Below are 20,627 nucleotides of genomic sequence, written 5' to 3' on the forward strand. Positions count from 1 at the left end.
ATTGATCCCTTTAAGAGACATCCATAGGGTTCCAAACCAAATAGCAATTTCCCTAGCAGGAATTTCTTCCCTTTTCTTGATTTCTCTCCAGCTACAGTGTAAACCTTTGACCTCTTAGTCTGTTCCCAGTGGAGATGGATGGCATCCGATCTCCTTTGTATCGGAATGGAAGGTGTCGCCTTAGTCTTTCCCCATCTCCATTGGAATAAAGCAGGGCTGTGCCAGAGTTATGACATAGTGGATAGAGTACGGGACTGGAAGGTCATGGGTTTTAATCCCGGCTTCACCACTTATTTGCTTTGTGACCTTGGGTGAGTCACTTCATTGGGCTTCAGTTACTTCTTCTGTAAAATGGGGATTGATACTGTGAGCCCCACGTGGGACAGGGACTGTGTCCAGCCTGATTTACTTGTATCTACCCAGTGCTTAATACAGTGCCCGGCCCATAGTAAGCACTTAACACATACCATGATTATTACTAGTTCTGGTTTTTTTGTTTTGTTTTGGATTTTTTTTAATGGTATTTGTTAAGTGCTTACTATGTGCCAGACACTGTACTAAGCTCTGAGGTAAGTACAAGATACTAATACTAATTTTGTTATTTCTTAAGCATTTACTTTGTGTCAAACCCTGTTTTTAATTCTGGGATAGATAAGATGAGAAGGAACGTGGCCTAGTGGATAGACCAAAGACCTGAGAGTCAGAAGGACCTGGGTTCTAACCATGGCTCCGCCACTTGTCTGCTGTGAGACCTTGGGCTAATCACTTAAGTTCATTGTGCCTCAGTTACCTCACTGGTAAAATGGGGATTAAGACTGAGAGCCCTAATATATGTGAGCCTAACCCAAATATCTTTTATCTATCTCCCCTGCTCAGTACAGTGCCTGGCTCATAGGAAGCCTTTAACAGATATTGTTTAAAAAGAGTAGAGAGTTGATCTGCTTGACTCTGTTTTTCTGTGTTGCCAGTGGTAATGTTGTTTATAGAATTCCTTGGCTAATAAATGTGCCAGCTCCAAACGTGTAATCACAGAGTGATGGAGGAAAGGTGATGTCCTATCCATAATTTATTTTTTATGTCTGTAATTTGTTATATTCATAATTTATTTGTTATATATAATTTATTACATCTTCAATTCATTTACATTCATTCAATCATATTTTTTGAGTGCTTGCTGTGTGCAGAGCACTGAACTAAGCATCTGTGAGAGTACAATACAACAAGAAACAGACACATTCCCTGCCCACAATAGGCTTATAGTCTAGAGGAGGGCAGACAGACATTAATATAAATAAGTAAATGACAGATATATACATAAGTGCTGTGGGACTGGGAGTGGGGAAGAAAAAAGGGAATGGGAAAAGAGGAAAGGGGGGGCTTAGTCAGGGAAGGCCTCTTGGAAGGAATGTGCCTTCAATAAGCCTTTGAAAGAAGGAGGAGTATTAATGCCTGGCTCCACCTCTGGACTATGAGCTTGTTGTGGGCAGGGAAGGTGACTACCAACTCTGTTATATCGTACTCTCCCAAGCTGTTAATACAGTACCCTGCATACAGTAAGCTTCTCCTTAAATATGATTGATTGATTGATAAGTGATTGGTCCTGATCAGAATCTTTGTTCGACTTCCATTTTGGGTTTGTAAGGGTGGCTTTTTCGTTAATATTTTTGTAGCTCTACCATGTAACATTAACCAACTGTCTTCTTTCCATCTGGCTTATAGGTTGTAATGACGCTTTTGTAGAAGTGGGCATGCCTCGGAGCCCCTCCCATTCAGCCAGTGCCAGTGAGCTCAAGCAGATGATGAGCTCTTCCAAGGTCTCCTGTTCTAAGAGGCAAACAGTGGAATTATTGCAAGGCACCAAAAACTCTCATTTACAGTATGTATCTGGATATAAGTACTCTCTTAGATTTCTAATAGGTTGAATTTGATCTATCTGTCAAATCCACATGGAGCAAATCTAACTCAGTGCCAAGCAAACATCCAGAGGGAGAGCATTATCTACATGTAAAGGGTATTTGTGGAGTAACGTTTAATCCTGTCCCACAATGCAGGATTTCTCAGTATTTTTCCAGTCTTTGGAGCCCACCTCCCATTTAAGACCCTTCCCAATAATTTGGGGACATTGGAGACAGTCCTAATTGATCGGGAGTGCCCTAGATGTTCCCGAGTGATTGCAAGGATGGTACCTACCAGATTGAAGAGGCGAAGAACTAATTCCCACTTCCACTAAAAGTGAACGAAGTGCCTTTGAATCGTTAAAAAATAAAAGTTTCAAGTTTTCAGGGATTGTTTTTATTGGTAGTAAACTCAAATGCAGTAGGGGTTCCTTTTTCTAACTTTCTCTAGGATATAGCAATTATTTAGGCCTATCTGTTCTTGCAGAGTTTTGTTTTTGCTGATGGTTCTTTTTCCCCAGTTTTAATCTCTAATCCCTGGTGACTCATTTTTAAAAAATTCCTCTAATCCACTATGAGGCTTTAGCTCTTTTTTCAAACATTAATCATCCTAAATATTCAGTGTTGCAAGTGAAATTATGTAATGTGATTTGAATTTTTGTAACTGGTTGTTTTGTCACAGTTTTCCTTTCTCTCCTGGATCATCATGTTGAATTAAGTCTTTTGTGTTAAGGAATGGTTCTTAATGAATCCTGAAGCTTTCTGACCCCGCCCCCATATTTTGGACTTTCTTGTTTACATTCCTGTTTTCTATCTAATATCCACAATATTTCCTTGGCTCATGTTTAAATCATGCTTACTTCATACTGAGGCCTAGAAACTGTACTTTGGAAATTAATTCAGTTTTAGTCTCTGCTTACTTACTGTGGTTTTTGCATCCTTATTGTAATCCTTGCTTTAAGCCTGTGACACTATCCTCAACACTTCTTCAAACAATCAATCAGTGGTATTTATTGAGCACTTACTGTGTGCAGAACATTTGACAGCTTTGGAGAGTACAGTACAATAGCATTGGTAGACAAGACCCCAGCCCACAAGGAGTTTATGGTCTAGCAGGAGAGACACACATTAAAATAAAATGCAGATAGGGGAAAGATCGAGAAGCAGCATAGCCTAGTTGGGAGTCAGAAGGATCTGTCTTCCAATCCCGGCTCTACCACTTATCTGCTGTGTGATCTTGAGCAAGTCACTTCACTTCTCTGTGCCTCAGTTTCCTCATCCTTAAAATGTGGATTAAGACTGTGAGCCTTATGTGGGACAGGGACTATGACCAAACTGATTATCTTGTTTCTACTCACGTGCTTGGTACAGTGCTTGGCACATAGTAAGCACTTGTCCAATACCAAGTGCTGGTAAAAAAAAAAATGAAAGTATAAATATTTGTATGTCCTTAAGTGTGGTAGGGCTGGGGAGGAATACCAGAGTACTTAAAGAGTACCGACTCAAGTGCATGGGTGATGCACATCAGAGCGAGAGGTTACTCAGGGGAAGCCTCTTGGAGGAGATGTGATTTTAGTAGAACTTTGAAGATGGGAAGAGTGGTGATCTGTTGGATGTGAAGTGAGAGGGAGTTCCAGGCCGGAGGGAGATGTGAGTGAGGTGTCTGTGGCGAGAGAGACAAGAAGACTCTCTGCCCTTTGACCAGTATGTCATAGAGGTCCAAAGAACAGAGCTATGGAGGGGAGGTCTGTCCAAAACAAAGCTCCTCATCTTCCCACCCAAACCCTGTCCTTCCCCTGAGCACCACCATCCTCACTGTTTCACAAACCCATAACCTTGGCCTTATCATCTACTCTCTCATTCAACTCACTTAAGTTCTTAGTGCAGTGTTTTGCATACAGTAAGTCCTCAATAAATGCAATCGAATAAATGAATGAATGAACCTATATAGTAAATCTGTCATCAAATCCTGTCGATTCAACTTTCAGAATGTCACTAAAATCCACCCTTTCCTTTCCATCCAAACTGCTATTATCTCGGGACTTGATCTCGCCTTTACTACTGCATAACCTCCTCGCTGACCTCCCTAATTCCTGTCTCTCCTAACTCCAGTTCATACTTTACTGCTCAGATCATATTTCAATAAAAAGTTAAGTCCGTGTCTTCCCCAACCCTCACAAACCTCCAGTGTTTGCCTATCTACTCAGCATCAAACAGAAACTCCTTACCACTGGCTTTTTAGCACTTGATCAGCTTGACCCCTCCTATCTTAGTACAACCAAGCTTACACACTCCATTCTTCTAACGCAAGCCATTGTACCTCAAACTTGTCTGTCTTGTCACCGACCCCTACCCCATCCTCCCCCTGACTTGAAACTCCCTCTCCCTTCATATTCCGACAGACCTCCACTCTTCCCATGTTCAAAGTCTCATTATAATGGCATCTCCTCCAAGAGACCTTCCCTGACTAAGCCTTCATTATCTTTACTGCCTCTCCCTTTTGTGTTGCTTATGCACTTGGATCTGTTCCCTTTAAGCACTTGATATTCACTCCCCCCTCAGCCCTTCCACACTTATGTACGGAGCTGTAAGCTGCAGCTTACAGTCTATAGACTGAAAGCTCACTGAGGGCAGGAAATGTGTCTACCAACTTGTTGCGGGCTCCCAGTTTGTACCAACCAGGACCTTCTTGGATCGGGGGAGCCTCAGTGACACACAGTAAAGTCAAACCATACCTCTGATCACCAAGGTTACTGTGGAAAGTTTTAGAATTAATTTTATCAGCATGCGAGGGAGTGACACATACACACACTTACTCCCACTCCACCAAGGTTCCAATACCAGTCTGTGGTCAAAGGAACTCCTTCTGCCAATGCTTCTTCTTTTTGCTTTCAGGTGCTGCTGCCATCTGCTGCTTCTGAGTGCTGCTCTCAGCGTGCTTCCTTCTTGCTTCTCCTCTGAGTGCTTCTGCTTCAGTGCTGCCTTCCATGTGCCATTTGCTTTCTCTGTGTCTCAGCATGTCTTCTGTTCTGTGTGCCCCCTCGTGATTCGAAACAACTGCCTTTTATCTGCCTTAAGCGTCGCAACTGTGGCTCTACATGGCGGTCTTTGAGTGGTCCAGGCCTGTTACTGGGTAGTACAGGGAGAAAAAACCACGCCTCCCTCCATGCTCCACCCCCACAGCCCCGCAATCACCTGCCATCAAGTAGAGCCCATCAGTATCTTCACGAGTCTCTTCCTTGTTATTGTTCATAAGATCACAAATGGTCGCTAACAAGGTAGCTTTTCTTCTAAGTGTTTAACATTACAGTGCTCACCACACTAATAGTAAGTGTTCAATAAATATGATTGATCGACTGAGAGATGTAATATATTTACTTGTCTGCCTCTCCCAGAAGACTGTAAGCTCGCTGTGGGTAGGGAATTCTGTTTATTGTACTTTCTTAAGCAGTTAGTCCAGTGTTTGGCACACAGTAAGCGCTTGATTAGTACCAGATTGATTGATTGAGGTGGAGAGGGATCAGGTAAGCCTGCTCCTTTTCTAGTGCTTCTTCTTGCCCACAGAGGTCAGAGGAGATACCTGGGGAAATGGAGCCCCTGGATGGTGGCCTGGCTACTAAGAGTCAATCTCTCATAATATCTCGACTGGATTATTGCATCAGCCTCCTCCCATCCTCCTGTCTCTCCCCACTTCAGTCTATACTTCACTTTGCTACCCGGATTATCTTTCCACAGAAAGGCTCTGGGCATGTCACTCCCCTCTTCAGAAACCTCCAGTGGTTGCCTATCAACCTTCACATAAAGCATAAGCTCCTCACTCTTGGCTTCAAAGCTCTCCATCACCTTGCCCCCTCCTACCTCACCTCCCTTCTCTCCTTCTACAGCCCACCCCATACACTCCACTCCTCTGCAGTTAACCTCCTCACTGTGCCTCGTTCTCGCTTGTCCCGCAATTGACCCCTGGCCCATGTCCTACCCACTGACCTGGAATGCCCTCCCTCCTCACATCCTCCAAACTAACTCTCTTCCCCTCTTCAAAGCCCTGCTGAGAGCTCACCTCCTCCAGGAGGCCTTCCAGGACTGAGCCTTCCCTTTCCCTGTACTCCTTCTCCCCTCCCCATTCCCCCTACTCCCTCTGTTCTACCCCCTTCCCCTCCCCACAGCACTTGCGTATATGTGTATATATTATTTATTACTCTATTTTATTAATGATGTGTATATATCTATGATTCTGTTTATCTAGTTTGATAGTATTGATGCCTGACTACTAGTTTTATTTTGCTGTCTGTCTCCCCCTTTTAGACTGTGAGCCCATTGTTGGGCAGGGATTGTCTCTATCTGTTGCCAAATTGTACATTCCAAGCACTTAGTACGATGCTATGTGCACACTAAGCGCTCAATAAATAAGATTGAATGAATAAGTCCATGACCCCTATGTGGGACAATGATTGTGTTCAGCCTAATCAACTGCTGTCTACCCCAGTACTTGACACATAATTAGTGCTTAAGAAATATAATGATAATGATTTTACCGGAGACCCATAGTGATCTGGAACCTTTTTCCAGGTGGCATGGAAGCCCTTGCATGAGAAATGATTCCCAGAGAGGAGTAAACTGAGAGTGCATAGAAATTGCTTTTTGGTTCATTTCTACTACATATGGTATTTCCAAACTTAAGTAACATAAGTTTTACTCTCCAGGAAGCACCAATACAGTATTTGATCTTCTGCCTCTATCTGTAGTTGTCTTCTGTACTCAAAAATAGCAGCCCAGCTACTGAAGTTTATCTGTGGGTATCTGTGAGTGTGCATGTGAGTGCAGATGTGGGATCTCAAACACAAAGCAGCATGGCCGATAGCGTAGAGCATGGGCCTGGAGGTCAGAAAGTCATGGGTTCTAATCCCAGTTCCGCCACTTGTTTGCTGTGTGACCTTGGGCAAGTCACTTCACTTCAGTGGGCCTCAGCTACCTCATCTGTGAAATGGGGATGGAGCCTGTGAGCTTGACGTGAGACAGTGACTGGGTCCCACCCAATTTGCTTTTAAGCACTCCAGTGCTTAGTACAGTGCCTGGCATATAGTAAGCGCTTAACAAATACCATAATTATTAATTATTATTTATTGTTCTCACATTAGTTCCACTTTCATCCATTTGAGGGGACCATAACCCGGGAGCCTGGTCTCGAATAAGAGGAAACCTCCCCCCTGTCCGAATGCCAGGTCCCGTTTTGGCACTGAATTCTCACCCTCTTTATCTGGCAGCACGACGGACAGACTGCTCTCAGACTCTGACCTCAGTGCGGCAGAAAGTCCTTTGGCCGACAAAAAGGCTCCAGGGAGTGAACGCGCAGCAGAGAGGGCAGCGGCAGCTCAACAAAACTCGGAAAGAGTACGCCTGGCTCCACGGACATCATACGTCAACATGCAGGTACCTAGCCTGTGGTATTGCTCCAAATAGGCGGCACACTTCGGCAGCTCCTCATTGATTTTGCTTCTCATATAAGTTATAGTTGAACAGGTTGAGGAAAGTATCATGGCAATACTAGTAAGGGTTCAATTTTACTACCAGTTCTTGTCGATACAAGAAAAAGGCAAGTTGTCAAGTTTTCAGAATGTTGGAGCAGATGCGGCATGGGGAAATCCTCACGGTAATGTTTTGGAAATGTTAAATAAAGTTCAAGATCTTAAGTGCACAGCAGCTGAGCAGATTGCAAAGAGTTTGGGAAAATGAGAACTAAGGAGGGCAAACAGGAAAATAATTATGTTTTATCCATGGCAACAACATTTCAGCCCCTAAACGGTCATATTGTCTGTAAAACACTGGAAGTTTTTGAAAAAGGACTTATATGAAGGCACTAAACCAACTTTCACCACTTAAAATTCACCCTCCCTTGCTACAGCTCTGCTCTTTCTTTCATTCAGCAACGTTGCATCTCTCTCCGCGCCCCGCCCACCCCCATCCCTCTCTTAACGGTATTTGTTAAGTGCTTACGATGTGCCAGGCACTGTACTAAGCGCTAGGATAGATACAAGATAATCAGGTTGGACATAGTCCACATCCCACATGGAGCTCCCAATCTTAATCTCCATTTTACAGATGAAGTTACTGAGCCACAGAGAAGTGAAGTGACTTGCCCAAGTTCACACAGCAGACAAGTTGGAGAACTGGGATTAGAACCCATGACCTTCTGACTCCCAGGCCCTTGCTCCATCTGTTAGGCTACCCTTCTTCTGCTGCCTGCTTTGTTTATCCACTCCCGCTTCCTGTGACTCTGAACCCATCCCCTCATACCTTCTAAGAGCACTTGCTGTTCCCTTCTTCCCTCCCGCCATCTTCAACTGCATTTTTGTCTGATTATGGCTATCCAATCAATCTGTGATTGATTATTGAGCATTGCTTTCAAACATGCTTAAGGTTCCCCCTAGTAAAAATGCTTTCTTAGGATCCTGTTGCACCTACCAGCTATAGCCCCTTCTCCTCGCTTTTGTTCCTGTTGCAGCTCCTCAGGGGACTTGTGTACACCTGCTACTTCCACTTCCTCTTCTCTAACTCCCTCCGTGACCTACTACAATCTGGTTTTTCCCTTCATCACGCCACTGAGAACGTACTCAATCAATGGTATTTATTGAGCACTGAAAGTGTGCCGAGGACTGTCTCCAAAGTCACCCATGATTTCCTCATTGGGCAACCACTGGAGTTTCTAGAGGAGTGGGGAAACATGGTCTGAATGTTTTTGTACAAAAATGATCCCGGCAACAGAGTGGAGTATGGACTGGAGTAGGGAGAGAGAGGAGATAGGGAAGTAGGTCAGCAAGGAGGCTGATACAGTAATCAAGGTGGAATAGGATAAGAGCTTGTATTAACATGCTAGCAGTTTGGATGGAGAAGTGTCACCCCCTCCACCTGCGCCTCGGACCCCATTCCCTCCCACCTTATTAAAAACATCGCCCCTGCCCTCCTCCCTTAACTTCTATTTTTAACCACTCAATCTCCAAGGGCTCCTTCCCCTCTGCCTTCAAACATGCCCACGTCTCCCCCATCCTAAAAAAACCCGCTCTCGACCCAACTTCCCCTTCCAGTTATCGCCCTATCTCCCTACTACCCTTCCTTTCCAAAATCCTAGAAAGAGTCGTCTACAATCGCTGCTTAGAATTCCTTAACTCCCATTCTCTCCCGGACCCCCTCCAATCTGGCTTCCGTCCCCTCCACTCTACCGAGACTGCTCTCTCTAAGGTCACCCGTGACCTCCTTCTTGCCAAATCCAATGGCTCCTACTCCATTCTAATCCTCCTTGACCTCTCTGCTGCCTTTGACACTGTTGACCATCCCCTCCTCCTCCACACCTTATCTCACCTTGGCTTCACGGACTCCGTCCTCTCCCGGTTCTCCTCTTATCTCTCTGGCCGGTCGTTCTCGGTCTCCTTCGCAGGTGCCTCCTCCCCCTCCCATCCTTTAACTGTTGGAGTTCCTCAAGGGTCAGTTCATGACCCTCTTCTGTTCTCCATTTACACTCACTCCCTCGGTGAACTCATTCGCTCTCACGGCTTTGACTACCATCTCTACGCAGATGACACGCAGATCTACATCTCTGCCCCTGTCCTCTCCCCCTCCCTTCAGGCTCGCCTCTCCTCCTGCCTCCAGGATGTTTCCACCTGGATGTCAGCCCACCACCTAAAACTCAACATGAGCAAGACTGAGCTCCTCATCTTCCCTCCCAAGCCCGGTCCTCTCCCAGACTTCCCTATCACCGTGGTTGGCACGACCATCCTTCCCGTCTCTCGGGCCTGCGATCTTGATGTCATCTTTGACTTGTCTCTCTCGTTCACCCCACGCATCCTATCCGTTACCGAGACCTGCCGTTTCACCTTTACAATATCGCCAAGATCCGCCCTTTCCTCTCCACCCAAACGGCTACCTTACTGCTACGGGCTCTCTTTATATCCTGGCTAGACTACTGTGTCAGCCTGCTCTCTGATCTCCCTTCCTCCTCTCTCGCCCCGCTCCAGTCTATTCTTCACTCCGCTGCCCGGCTCATCTTCCTGCAGAAACGCTCTGGGCATGTCACTCCCCTTCTTAAACACCTCCAGTGGTTGCCTATCGACCTCCACTCCAAACAGAAACTCCTCACTCTAGGCTTCGAGGCTTTCCATCACCTTGCCCCTTCCTACCTCATCTCCCTTTTCTCCTTCTACAGCCCACCCCGCACGCTCCGCTCCTCTGCTGCCCACCTCCTCACCGTCCCTTGGTCTCGCCTATCCCGCCGTCGACCCCTGGGCCACGTCCTCCCGCGGTCCTGGAACGCCCTCCCTCCTCACCTCCGCCAAACTGATTCTCTTCCCCTCTTCAAAACCCTACTTAAAACTCACCTCCTCCAAGAGGCCTTCCCACACTGAGCTCCCCTTTTGCCTCTGCTCCCTCTACCCACCCCCTTCACCTCTCTGCAGCTTAACCCTCTTTTCCCCCCATTTCCCTCTGCTCCTCCCCCTCTCCCTTCCCATCCCCTCAGCACTGTACTCGTCTGCTCAACTGTATATATTTTCGTTACCCTATTTATTTTGTTAATGAAATGTACATCGCCTTGATTCTATTTAGTTGCCATTGTTTTTACGAGATGTTCTTCCCCTTGACTCTATTGTCATTGTTCTTGTCTGTCTGTCTCCCCAATTAGACTGTAAGCCCATCAAATGGCAGGGACTGTATCTGTTGCCGACTTGTTCATTCCAAGCGCTTAGTACAGTGCTCTGCACATAGTAAGCATTCAATAAATACTATTGAATGAATGAATGAATGAGATTTTAATGATGTTGGAAAGGTAGAACTGACAGGATGTAGTGATGCTTCTTTCTGCATCATCCTTGTACTTGTATTTGTACTCTTGATTCACCCCACCCCACCCCATCCTCAGCCCCAGAGCACTTATGTACGTATCCATAAGTTATTTTTATGTGTTTTCTCCCTCTAAGCTCCTGGCGGGTGGGGAACGTGTCTACCAACTCTGTTATATTGGACTCTCCAAGTGCTTCGTACAGTGCTCTGCATAGAGTAAATGCTCAATAAATACCACTGATTGATTACAGCTAGCAAATCATTCATCTGTTCTTTTTGGTTTATATGAATTGTGAGGGGCAGCATGGTTTAATATGCTGAAGAGAGGAACCCAAAGTTAAAAACCTGGGCCTGTCTCTGACTCCAGTTAACCTTAAACAAAAGCTAACTTTCCATTTTTAATAATAGTTTTTCCATTTTCAATGAGGAGCTTAGTTTCTCTCACAGAAACTTTATAAAGAATTACTGATTTATAGTTGGCTAGTGTTTTGAACCAAAAGCTTAGTATGGATAAATCCTAGGATGCATGACCTCTTGATTTGCAGTATTTTATAATAATTTGGGGATACTGCAGACATTGATTTGTTTTTCCATGTTTTATTTTCTATTTTGCAATGAGCTGTTAACCACAGATGAAGGAGTGGGAGCAGAAAGTCATGAACACTTTCTCGATATTCAGAAACCTTGATTTTTTAACCATTCACACAGGCCTCCATTGTATTCTAGATTTCCAGGCCTGGGGCCACTATATAGACTAATGGGGTAATTCTGTGGGGTACTCTTTGTTTTTTTGTTTTTTTGATAGTATTTCCTAAGTGTTTACTACGCACCAGGAACTGTACTAAGCACTGGAGTAGAGAAAAGCTGATTAGGTGGACACAGTACATGTCCCATGTGGGGCTCACAGTCTTAATCCCCATTTTACAGACAAGATAACTGAGGCACAGAGAAGGCCACTCTGCTCCTCTATTTGTCTAGGAATGCCTCTTTTCCTATCTTCTGCTTTAACTGCAATCTGTGCCTCAACTCCTGTTTCCTGGTTGCCTAGGATGCCAAAATGTTCTATGCTGACCCTAAATAACTGCGTATGTCTTTTAAATTTCATTTAAGTACAAAAGCCTGGTAATCAGTGGACCCAGATTCTATTCCCAGCTCTGTTGCTGGTCTGCTGTGTGATCTTGGACAAGTCACTTAACCATTCTTTGCCCAAGTTACCGCATTTGTGAAAAAGGTATATGATACCTGTTGTCCTCTAACTCCTTGAATGTGAGCTCATTTGAGGCAGGCACTGAGTCTGATCTGATTATCTTGTATCTCATTTCATCAGCCCTGACCTCTCTCATTTCCTAGAGTCTTGAATTTCCTCCTGCCTTCAGGACATCCCTGTTTGATGCCCCACCAACATCTCAAACTTACAGATGTCTAAAACATCTGAAAAAACATCTCTTCTCTTCCCAAACCCTGACCACCCCCTGTCTTTCAGCATCACATCACTATATTCCGTTTCTCACAAACCCATAACCTTGGTATTATCCTTGACTCATCTCTTTCATTCAACTTGCATATATTCATTCAATCTGTCACCAAATCCTGTTGGTTCTACCTTCACAAGATCGCTAAAATCTTCCCATTACTCTCCATCCAATGCTACCACCCTAATCTAATCACATCTAATCACTTACCATGTTTCTCCTGGACTACTGCATCAGCTTCCTCACTGACCTCCCAAATTCTTGGCTCTCCCCACTCCAATTCTTCACTCTGCTCCCCGAATCATTTTTCTAAAAAACTGTTCAGTCCACATCTCTCTACTCCTCAAAATCCTCCAATGGTTACCCATCCACCTCAACAACAAACAGAATCTCATTCCCACTGGTTTTAAGGCATTCAGTCAGCCCTCCCTCTTCTACCTTACCTCACTGATTTCCGCCTACAGCCCAGTCCGCACACTTTGCTATTCTAATGCCAACCTGCTCACTGTACCTTTGTCTTGTCTATCTCCGCCACCAACCTGTCATGTCCTCACTCTGTCCTGGAATTCCCTCCCCTTTTATATCTGACACCCCACTTTTAAAGCCTTACCCCCACCTTCAAAGCCTTATTCAAATCACATCTTCTCCAAGAGGCCTTCCCTGACTAAGCTCTCATTTCCCCAAACTCCCTCCCTTCCACATCACTTGTGCACTTGGATCTGTACCCTTTAAGCACTTGATAGTCACCCCACCCTCAGCCCCACAACATTTAAGTACATTCCTGTAATGCATGTAATTTCAATGTCCATCTCCCCATCTAGACTGTAAACTCCCTGTGGGCAAGGAACATGTCTACCAACTCTGTTGCATTGGATTATCCCGAGTGTTTAATATAGTGCTCTGCACACAGCAAGTGCTCGATAAATACTATTGATTGTATCTAACCCAGTGTCTAGCACAGTCCTTGGTACATTTAATAAATACCCTCACTATTGTTATATTATTATGGCTACTGAACTTTGTAAAACTTCTAATTCATTTACAACTCAGTAAGTTTCTTTAAATTGGATCTAAATCAAATCAGTCATTTGAAGGTTAGGTAAATTGAATTTCTGTTATTTCGTTTTGCAACTTCATTGCAATTGTAACTCCATGTTAGTGTGAGAGTATGCAAGACGAGGTACTAAAACATAAATAGGTGTTTCCTCATTAGAAGAAACAAAGTAAATAGAATAAAGGGCAGCATTTGAAAAAATGTTTTTTGTTTTCCCTTTCCTTTGAATTCAGTTTCTTCCCATCTCTTTTCCTACATTGGTGTTTGATAAGATTCAAATAATTTTTTTATGTATGTGCAACCTGATTTGCTTCTCTCAACCCCAGCACTTAGTACAGTGCCTGGTACATAGTAAGCACTTAACAAATACCACAGTTATCATTATTATTGTTATAAAGGAGTTAACGATGTAGGAAAGCATAGGTTTAAAAGGAATAGACATAGATGTCTACAGCTATTTTACGTATATGTTATGGTTTTGGGGTCTGGGTGGATTACCTGATATGGTATGTTCAGTGGTTTAGGCTTTTAGAAATTTGAAATGAAATCTATTTTGATATGTTAGATAAATTATGCTAAAAAGTTGTGGTTGCATGTTTAGCCACTTGGATGTTAAAATACAAGTATCTTTCAAAATACTGAAGTCCTTTAATGCACATTTTCAGTTCTTGAATAATCAAGAGTTGATCTATCAGTCAATAGTATTTATTGAACACTGTGCAGAGACTGTACTAGGCGCTTGGGAGAGTACAATGCAACAGAATTAGCAGATGAGTTCCCTGCCCACAAGGAGCTTACAATATAGAGGATGATATAAAGATTTTACTGACTTGGGAAGTAAATTGGAAATTCAAAGTATTCATGAATGGTGCTATTGGAAATGGAAGAAAGTTACTATGATTCTCTTAGTCGTCATAGTGAAAAATGCAATAGTACTTTTTGGCATTTGTGTCAAAGACGGCATACCCAATCCTGTTGTGCTTAAAAGAGAGGGTTTATTTAAATTACTTATTTTTTAAGAAGAATGAGAAGAAACTCACTTGAAAATATGTTGTTTCAGGAATATTATAGTAAAGATGTATTTTAGAATAGCTATCACTGTTTTGAGTTTTTCAAAACTTATTTTTAAAATCATGATAATTAGATTTTTTTAAGACGAGGAAAATAAAAAAAAATGAAGTATCAAACAGTGTGGGTCAGAGGAAAGAGCCCTGGCTTGCGAGTCAGAAGTCATGGGTTAGAACCTCGACTCTGCCACTTGTCAGCTGACTGTGGGCAAGTCACTTAACTTCTCTGTGCCTCAGTTACCTCTTCTGTAAAATGAGGATGAAGACTGTGAACCTCACGTGGGACAACCTGATTACCCTGTATCTACCCCAGCGCTTAGAACAGTGCTCTGCACATAGTAAGCGCTTAAAAGTACCAACATTATTATTATTATTGTTTACTGTATTGACTTGTTTCTAGAGTATTCTCACCACGTGAAAGTCAGAAAAATTGATTTTTCATCCTTGTTAACTAGTGTTGAGTAAATGTTTAGACATTGCTGTACCATTATTTTGCAAGATTAAGCATTTGTCCCAGGTAAATTTATAGATTGCAGTCAAAACTTTTGTTTTCAGTGTGTGGGTTGTTGGTATGCCATTTAGTTTGAGTAGCAATTAAGGTCTCTTTTATATATCTTTTATTTTAGGCATTTGACTATGAACAAAAGAAGCTCTTAGCAACCAAAGGTATGTTGGGGGGGTGGGGGAGGGCTATTAACCAAATTTAAATTTGTGATTAGTAGGTTTTATATCTCGCTTTGCACTCATTTTTGAACACCTTAAGTAGACTGTGCTGTTTGTGGCCCATTGTAACCCAAGGAAATGGATTCCTTTTACTCCAATCTCCTTGGATGAATCGGAAGTATTATTTTTCCAATTTTGAGAAGAACACTTTGAATCTGAATACCTTGTGGAACTCAGATTTTAATAACTAACTGAAAAGATATCTTATGGCATAAATCTGTTTTATTAGAGAAAGAATTGCTTTCTTTTACCTTTCTTTGTCTTCCACAGCTATGTTAAAAAAACCAGTGGTTACAGAAGTGAGGACACCAACAAATACCTGGAGTGGTTTGGGATTTTCCAAATCCATGCCAGCCGAAACTATAAAGGAACTACGAAGGGCTAACCATGTTTCATACAAGCCTACGATGACGACAACTTATGAGGTCTGTGAGGTAGCTTGTTTGTGTAATTCTTGGGCACCAGCTAAGAATGATTTTTCATTGCATTTCTGAGAGTTAATATTTTCTGCTCAGTTTAGGCTAGGTCTGAACTAAATGGAGTTGTCACCTGTCCAAGTTTGAGCTGGACCAGAAATTAGAATGCTATATATATAGAAGCAGCGTGGTTTCGCAGAAAGAGCCCAGGCTTGGGAATCAGAGGTCATGGGTTCTAATCCTGGCCCTGCCACTTATCAGCTGAGTGACTTTGGGCAAATCACTTAACTTCTCTGTGCCTCAGTTGCCTCATCTGTAAAATGGGGATTAAGACTGTGAGCCCCACGTGGGACAACCTAATTACCTTGTATCTACCCCAGTGCTTAGAACAGTGCTTGGCACATATTAAGTGCTTAACAAATACCATCTTCATCATACTATACTCCCTTTAAGGACAGGGATCATGTTGACTGTCTGTCTCTATTGTATTATCTCAAGTGCTTTGCACATAGTGAGAGCTCAGTAAATACTATTAATTGATTGATTGTTTGATTGGCTCTTCCTACTGGGTCTGAGCCGGGCCAGCCAGATCCTTAATTAGTCACAACAGCCCTGTCATACCAGTCTTTAGCATTTATGTACCTATGTATATTTTCATTTGAACATACCATCATTTATTCAGCTATTTCATCCTGATATACTTAATTCCTACTGTATCCTTGTTCTTACTAAATCCATTTTGTATTTCTGCACCACTAGACTGTAAATCAGCGGAGGTCAGTGATCATATGTCTTGATTCTGGTAGGCTTAAAGCCCTTCAATCAGCTCCCTCCAGCTTCTCTGACTTCTTCTACCAGTGCACCCCAGCTCACCCATTTTGTTCTTCTCAAGCTAATATATTCACTCTGCCTTGTTCTTATATCTCTTGCCCCTGACCTCTGGCTCACATCCTCTCTCCTTCCTGGAACTCCCTCCTTCCCCCTTCACATCCAGTAGACCACTACTCTCTATAGTGGCATGGTAGATAAGATTGAGGTACAGAGGAGCTGGAGTGAACAGTTTGGGTTGTAGTAGGAGAACAGCGAGGTTAGGTAGGAGGAAGAGAGCTGTTTGAGTACCTACCACGTAGAAATGGTAGTGTAAGCAATGGGAATGAATGAGTTCCCCAAGGGAGTGGGTCAATTTGGAGAATAGAAGGGGACCCAAAAGTGAACCTTAAGGCACTTCACAGTTAGAGGGTAGGAGCAGAGGAGAAGCCTGTACAAGAGACGGAGGAGTGGCCAGAAAGATCGGAGGCAATGTGGCTTAGTGAAGACTAGCATGGCTTAGTGGATAGAGTATGGGCCTAGGATTCAGAAGCACCTATGTTCTAATTCCAGGTCTGCTACTTGTTTGCTGTGTGATGTTAGGCCTCAATTACCTCATCTGTGAAATAGGGATTAAGACTATGAGACCCATATTAATTCAATCATATTTAATATTTGTGTTTATTACTAGTAATAATTATTATTATTATGGTATTTGTTAAGTGCTTACTATGTCTCAAGCATTGTGCTAAGTGCTATGGTTGATAAAAGCAAATCAGGTTGGACATACCCCCTGCCCCACATAGGTCTCATAGTCTTAATCCCCATTTTACAGATGACCTAACTGAGGCACAGAGAACTGAAGTGATTTGTCTAAAACTGCACATGCCACCCCCTCTCCATGCACATTGAACCCCATTCCTTTGCACCGTATAAAAACTATCGTCCCTTCCCTCCTTCCATCCTTAACAGCCAACTTGAACCATTCGCTCTCCAGTGGCTTCTTCCCCAGTGTCTTCAAACATGCCACATCTCTCCCATCCTAAAAAAAAAACCTCCCTTGATCCCACAGCTCCCTCCGGTTATCACCCCATCTCCCTCCTACCTTTCCTCTCCATACTCCATGAGTGAGTCATCTAAACCTGCTGTCTCAAATTCTACTTCTCCAAGCTCTCTCCTGGACCCCCTCCAATCTGGCTTCCATCCCCTTCACTCCACTGAAACCACTCTCTCAAAAGGTCACCAATGATCCTCTTGCCAAATTCAACGGCTCCTACTCCATCCTAATCCTCCTTGACCGCTCAGCTGCCTTAAACACTGTAGACCGCTCCCTTATCCTGGTTACGTTATCCAACCTTGGCTTCGATGACTCTGTCCTCTCTTGGTTCTTCTTTCATCTCTCTGGCCTTCATTCTCAGCCTCCTTCGCAGGCTCCTCCTTTCCCTCCCACTCCCTAACTGTGGGGATCCCTCAAGGTTCAGTTCTCAGTCCCCTTCTATTCTCCATCTACACTCATTCCCTTGGAGAACTCATTTGCTCCCGTGGCTTCAACTACCATTTCTATGTGGAGGATACCCAAATCTACATCTCCTCCCCTGATCTCTCTCCCTCTCTCCAGGCTCACATCTCCTCCTGCCTTCAAGATATCTCTATTTGGATGCTCTCCTGTTACCTCAAATTTAACATGTCCAAAACAAAGCTCCTTATCTTCCTTCCCAAACCCTGTCCTCTCCGGACTTTCCCATCACTGTAGACAGCACAGCCATCCTTCGCGTCTCCCAAGCCCGTAATCTTGGCATTATCCTTGACTCTGCTCTCTCATTCAACACATATCCAGTCCATCTCCAAATCCTGTCACTCACCTTCACAACATGGCTAAAATCCACCCTTTCCTCTCCATCCAAACCGCTACCACTTTAGTACAATCACTCATCCTATCCCACCTAGATTACTGCATCAGTCTCCTTTCTGACCTCCCAGCCTCCTGTCTTTTCTCACTCCAGTCCATACTTCAGTCCACTGCCCAGATTATCTTTCTACAGAAACGCTCAGGGCATGTCTCCCCCCTCCTCAAAAATCTGCAGTGGTTGCCTATCCACCTCTGATTCAAACAAAAACTTCTCACCATTGGCTTTAAAGTTGTCCATCATCTTGTCCCCTCCTACCTCACCTTCCTTCTCTCCTTCTTTTAGAGTTCTTATTTTTTTAGAGATAACCCAGTCTGCACACTTGGCTCCTCTGTGCCTTGTTCTCACCTGTCTTGCCACCGACCCCTGGCCTATGTCCTTTCTGTGGCCTGGAACACCCTCCCTCCTCAAATCTGCCTGACAATTACTCTCCCCGCTTCAAAGCCCTACTGAAGGCACATCTCCTCCAAGAGGCTTCCCAGACTAAACCTCACTTTTCCACATCTCCCACTCCTGCATCACCCTGACTCGCTCCCTTTGCTCTTCTCCCCTTCCCCGCCCCACTGTACTTATATATATATGTAATTTTATTTATTTTTATTGATATCTGTTTACTTATAATGGTGTCTGTCTCCTCCCATCTAGACTGTGAGCTCGTGGGGGCAGGGATTGTCTCTCTTTATTGCTGTATTGTACTTTCCTAAGCACTTAGAGTAATGCTCTGTACACAGTAAGTGCTCAATAAATATGATTGAATGCAATGAATGAATGGAATGGAAAGTGGCAGATTAGGATTAGAATCCATGACCTTCTGACTCCCAGGCCTGTGCTCTATCCACTACACCATGCTGCTTCCCTACCTGAGCACTTACTGGGTGCAAAGCACTTTCCTAAGCACTTGGGAGAGTACAATATAAGATTAAACAGACACATTCCCTGCCCACAATGAGCTTACAGGGTAGAGGACACTCTTTTCATTCAATAGTATTTATTGAGCGCTTACTATGTGCAGAGCACTGTACTAAGCGCTTGGGATGAACAAGTCGGCAACAGATAGAGACAGTCCCTGCCGTTTGACGGGCTTACAGTCTAATCGGGGGAGACGGACAGACAAGAACAATGGCACTAAACAGCGTCAAGGGGAAGAACATCTCGTAAAAACAATGGCAACTAAATAGAATCAAGGCGATGTACAATTCATTAACAAAATAAATAGGGTAACGAAAATATATACAGTTGAGCGGACGGGTACAGTGCTGTGGGGATGGGAAGGGAGAGGTGGAGGAGCAGAGGGAAAAGGGGAAAATGAGGCTTTAGCTGCGGAGAGGTAAAGGGGGGATGGCAGAGGGAGTAGAGGGGGAAGAGGAGCTCAGTCTGGGAAGGCCTCTTGGAGGAGGTGATTTTTAAGTAAGGTTTTGAAGAGGGAAAGAGAATCAGTTTGGCGGAGGTGAGGAGGGAGGGCGTTCCAGGACCGCGGGAGGACGTGACCCAGGGGTCGACGGCGGGATAGGCGAGACCGAGGGACGGCGAGGAGGTGGGCGGCAGAGGAGCGGAGCGTGCGGGGTGGGCGGTAGAAAGAGAGAAGGGAGGAGAGGTAGGAAGGGGCAAGGTGATGGAGAGCCTTGAAGCCTAGAGTGAGGAGTTTTTGTTTGGAGCGGAGGTCGATAGGCAACCACTGGAGTTGTTTAAGAAGGGGAGTGACATGCCCAGATCGTTTCTGCAGGAAGATGAGCCGGGCAGCGGAGTGAAGAATAGACCGGAGCGGGGCGAGAGAGGAGGAAGGGAGGTCAGAGAGAAGGCTGACACAGTAGTCTAGCCGGGATATAACGAGAGCCCGTAATAGTAAGGTAGCCGTTTGGGTGGAGAGGAAAGGGCGGATCTTGGCGATATTGTAGAGGTGAAACCGGCAGGTCTCGGTAACGGATAGGATGTGTGGGGTGAACGAGAGGGACGAGTCAAGGATGACACCGAGATTGCGGGCCTGCGGGACGGGAAGGATGGTCGTGCCATCCACGGTGATGGAGAAGTCTGGGAGCGGACCGGGCTTGGGAGGGAAGATGAGGAGCTCAGTCTTGCTCATGTTGAGTTTTAGGTGGCGGGCCGACATCCAGGTGGAGACGTCCCGGAGGCAGGAGGAGATGCGAGCCTGAAGGGAGGGGGAGAGGACAGGGGCGGAGATGTAGATCTGCGTGTCATCTGCGTAGAGATGGTAGTCAAAGCCGTGAGAGCGGATGAGTTCACCGAGGGAGTGAGTGTAAATGGAGAACAGAAGAGGGCCAAGAACTGACCCTTGAGGAACTCCAACAGTTAAAGGATGGGAGGGGGAGGAGGCTCCGGCGTAGGAGACCGAGAATGATCGGCCAGAGAGGTAAGAGGAGAACCAGGAGAGGACAGAGTCCGTGAAGCCAAGGTGAGATAAGGTATGGAGGAGGAGGGGATGGTCGACAGTGTCAAAGGCAG

At 44.5% G+C, this 20,627-nt stretch overlaps 1 protein-coding gene across 1 annotated transcript in view; it reads left to right on the plus strand.

Moving 5' to 3' along the window:
* Positions 1-20,627, plus strand: part of BICC1 (BicC family RNA binding protein 1) — a 284,059-nt gene that overhangs the window by 241,997 nt on the left and 21,435 nt on the right. The window contains exons 15-18 of the mRNA XM_029059879.2: positions 1,720-1,876; positions 7,157-7,322; positions 14,941-14,980; positions 15,308-15,462. Of these exons, the coding sequence (XP_028915712.1) occupies positions 1,720-1,876; positions 7,157-7,322; positions 14,941-14,980; positions 15,308-15,462 (518 nt within the window). The remainder of the gene's footprint in view (positions 1-1,719; positions 1,877-7,156; positions 7,323-14,940; positions 14,981-15,307; positions 15,463-20,627) is intronic.

The sequence above is a fragment of the Ornithorhynchus anatinus genome, chromosome 3 (assembly GCF_004115215.2).
Source record: "Ornithorhynchus anatinus isolate Pmale09 chromosome 3, mOrnAna1.pri.v4, whole genome shotgun sequence".
Lineage (NCBI taxonomy): Eukaryota > Metazoa > Chordata > Mammalia > Monotremata > Ornithorhynchidae > Ornithorhynchus > Ornithorhynchus anatinus.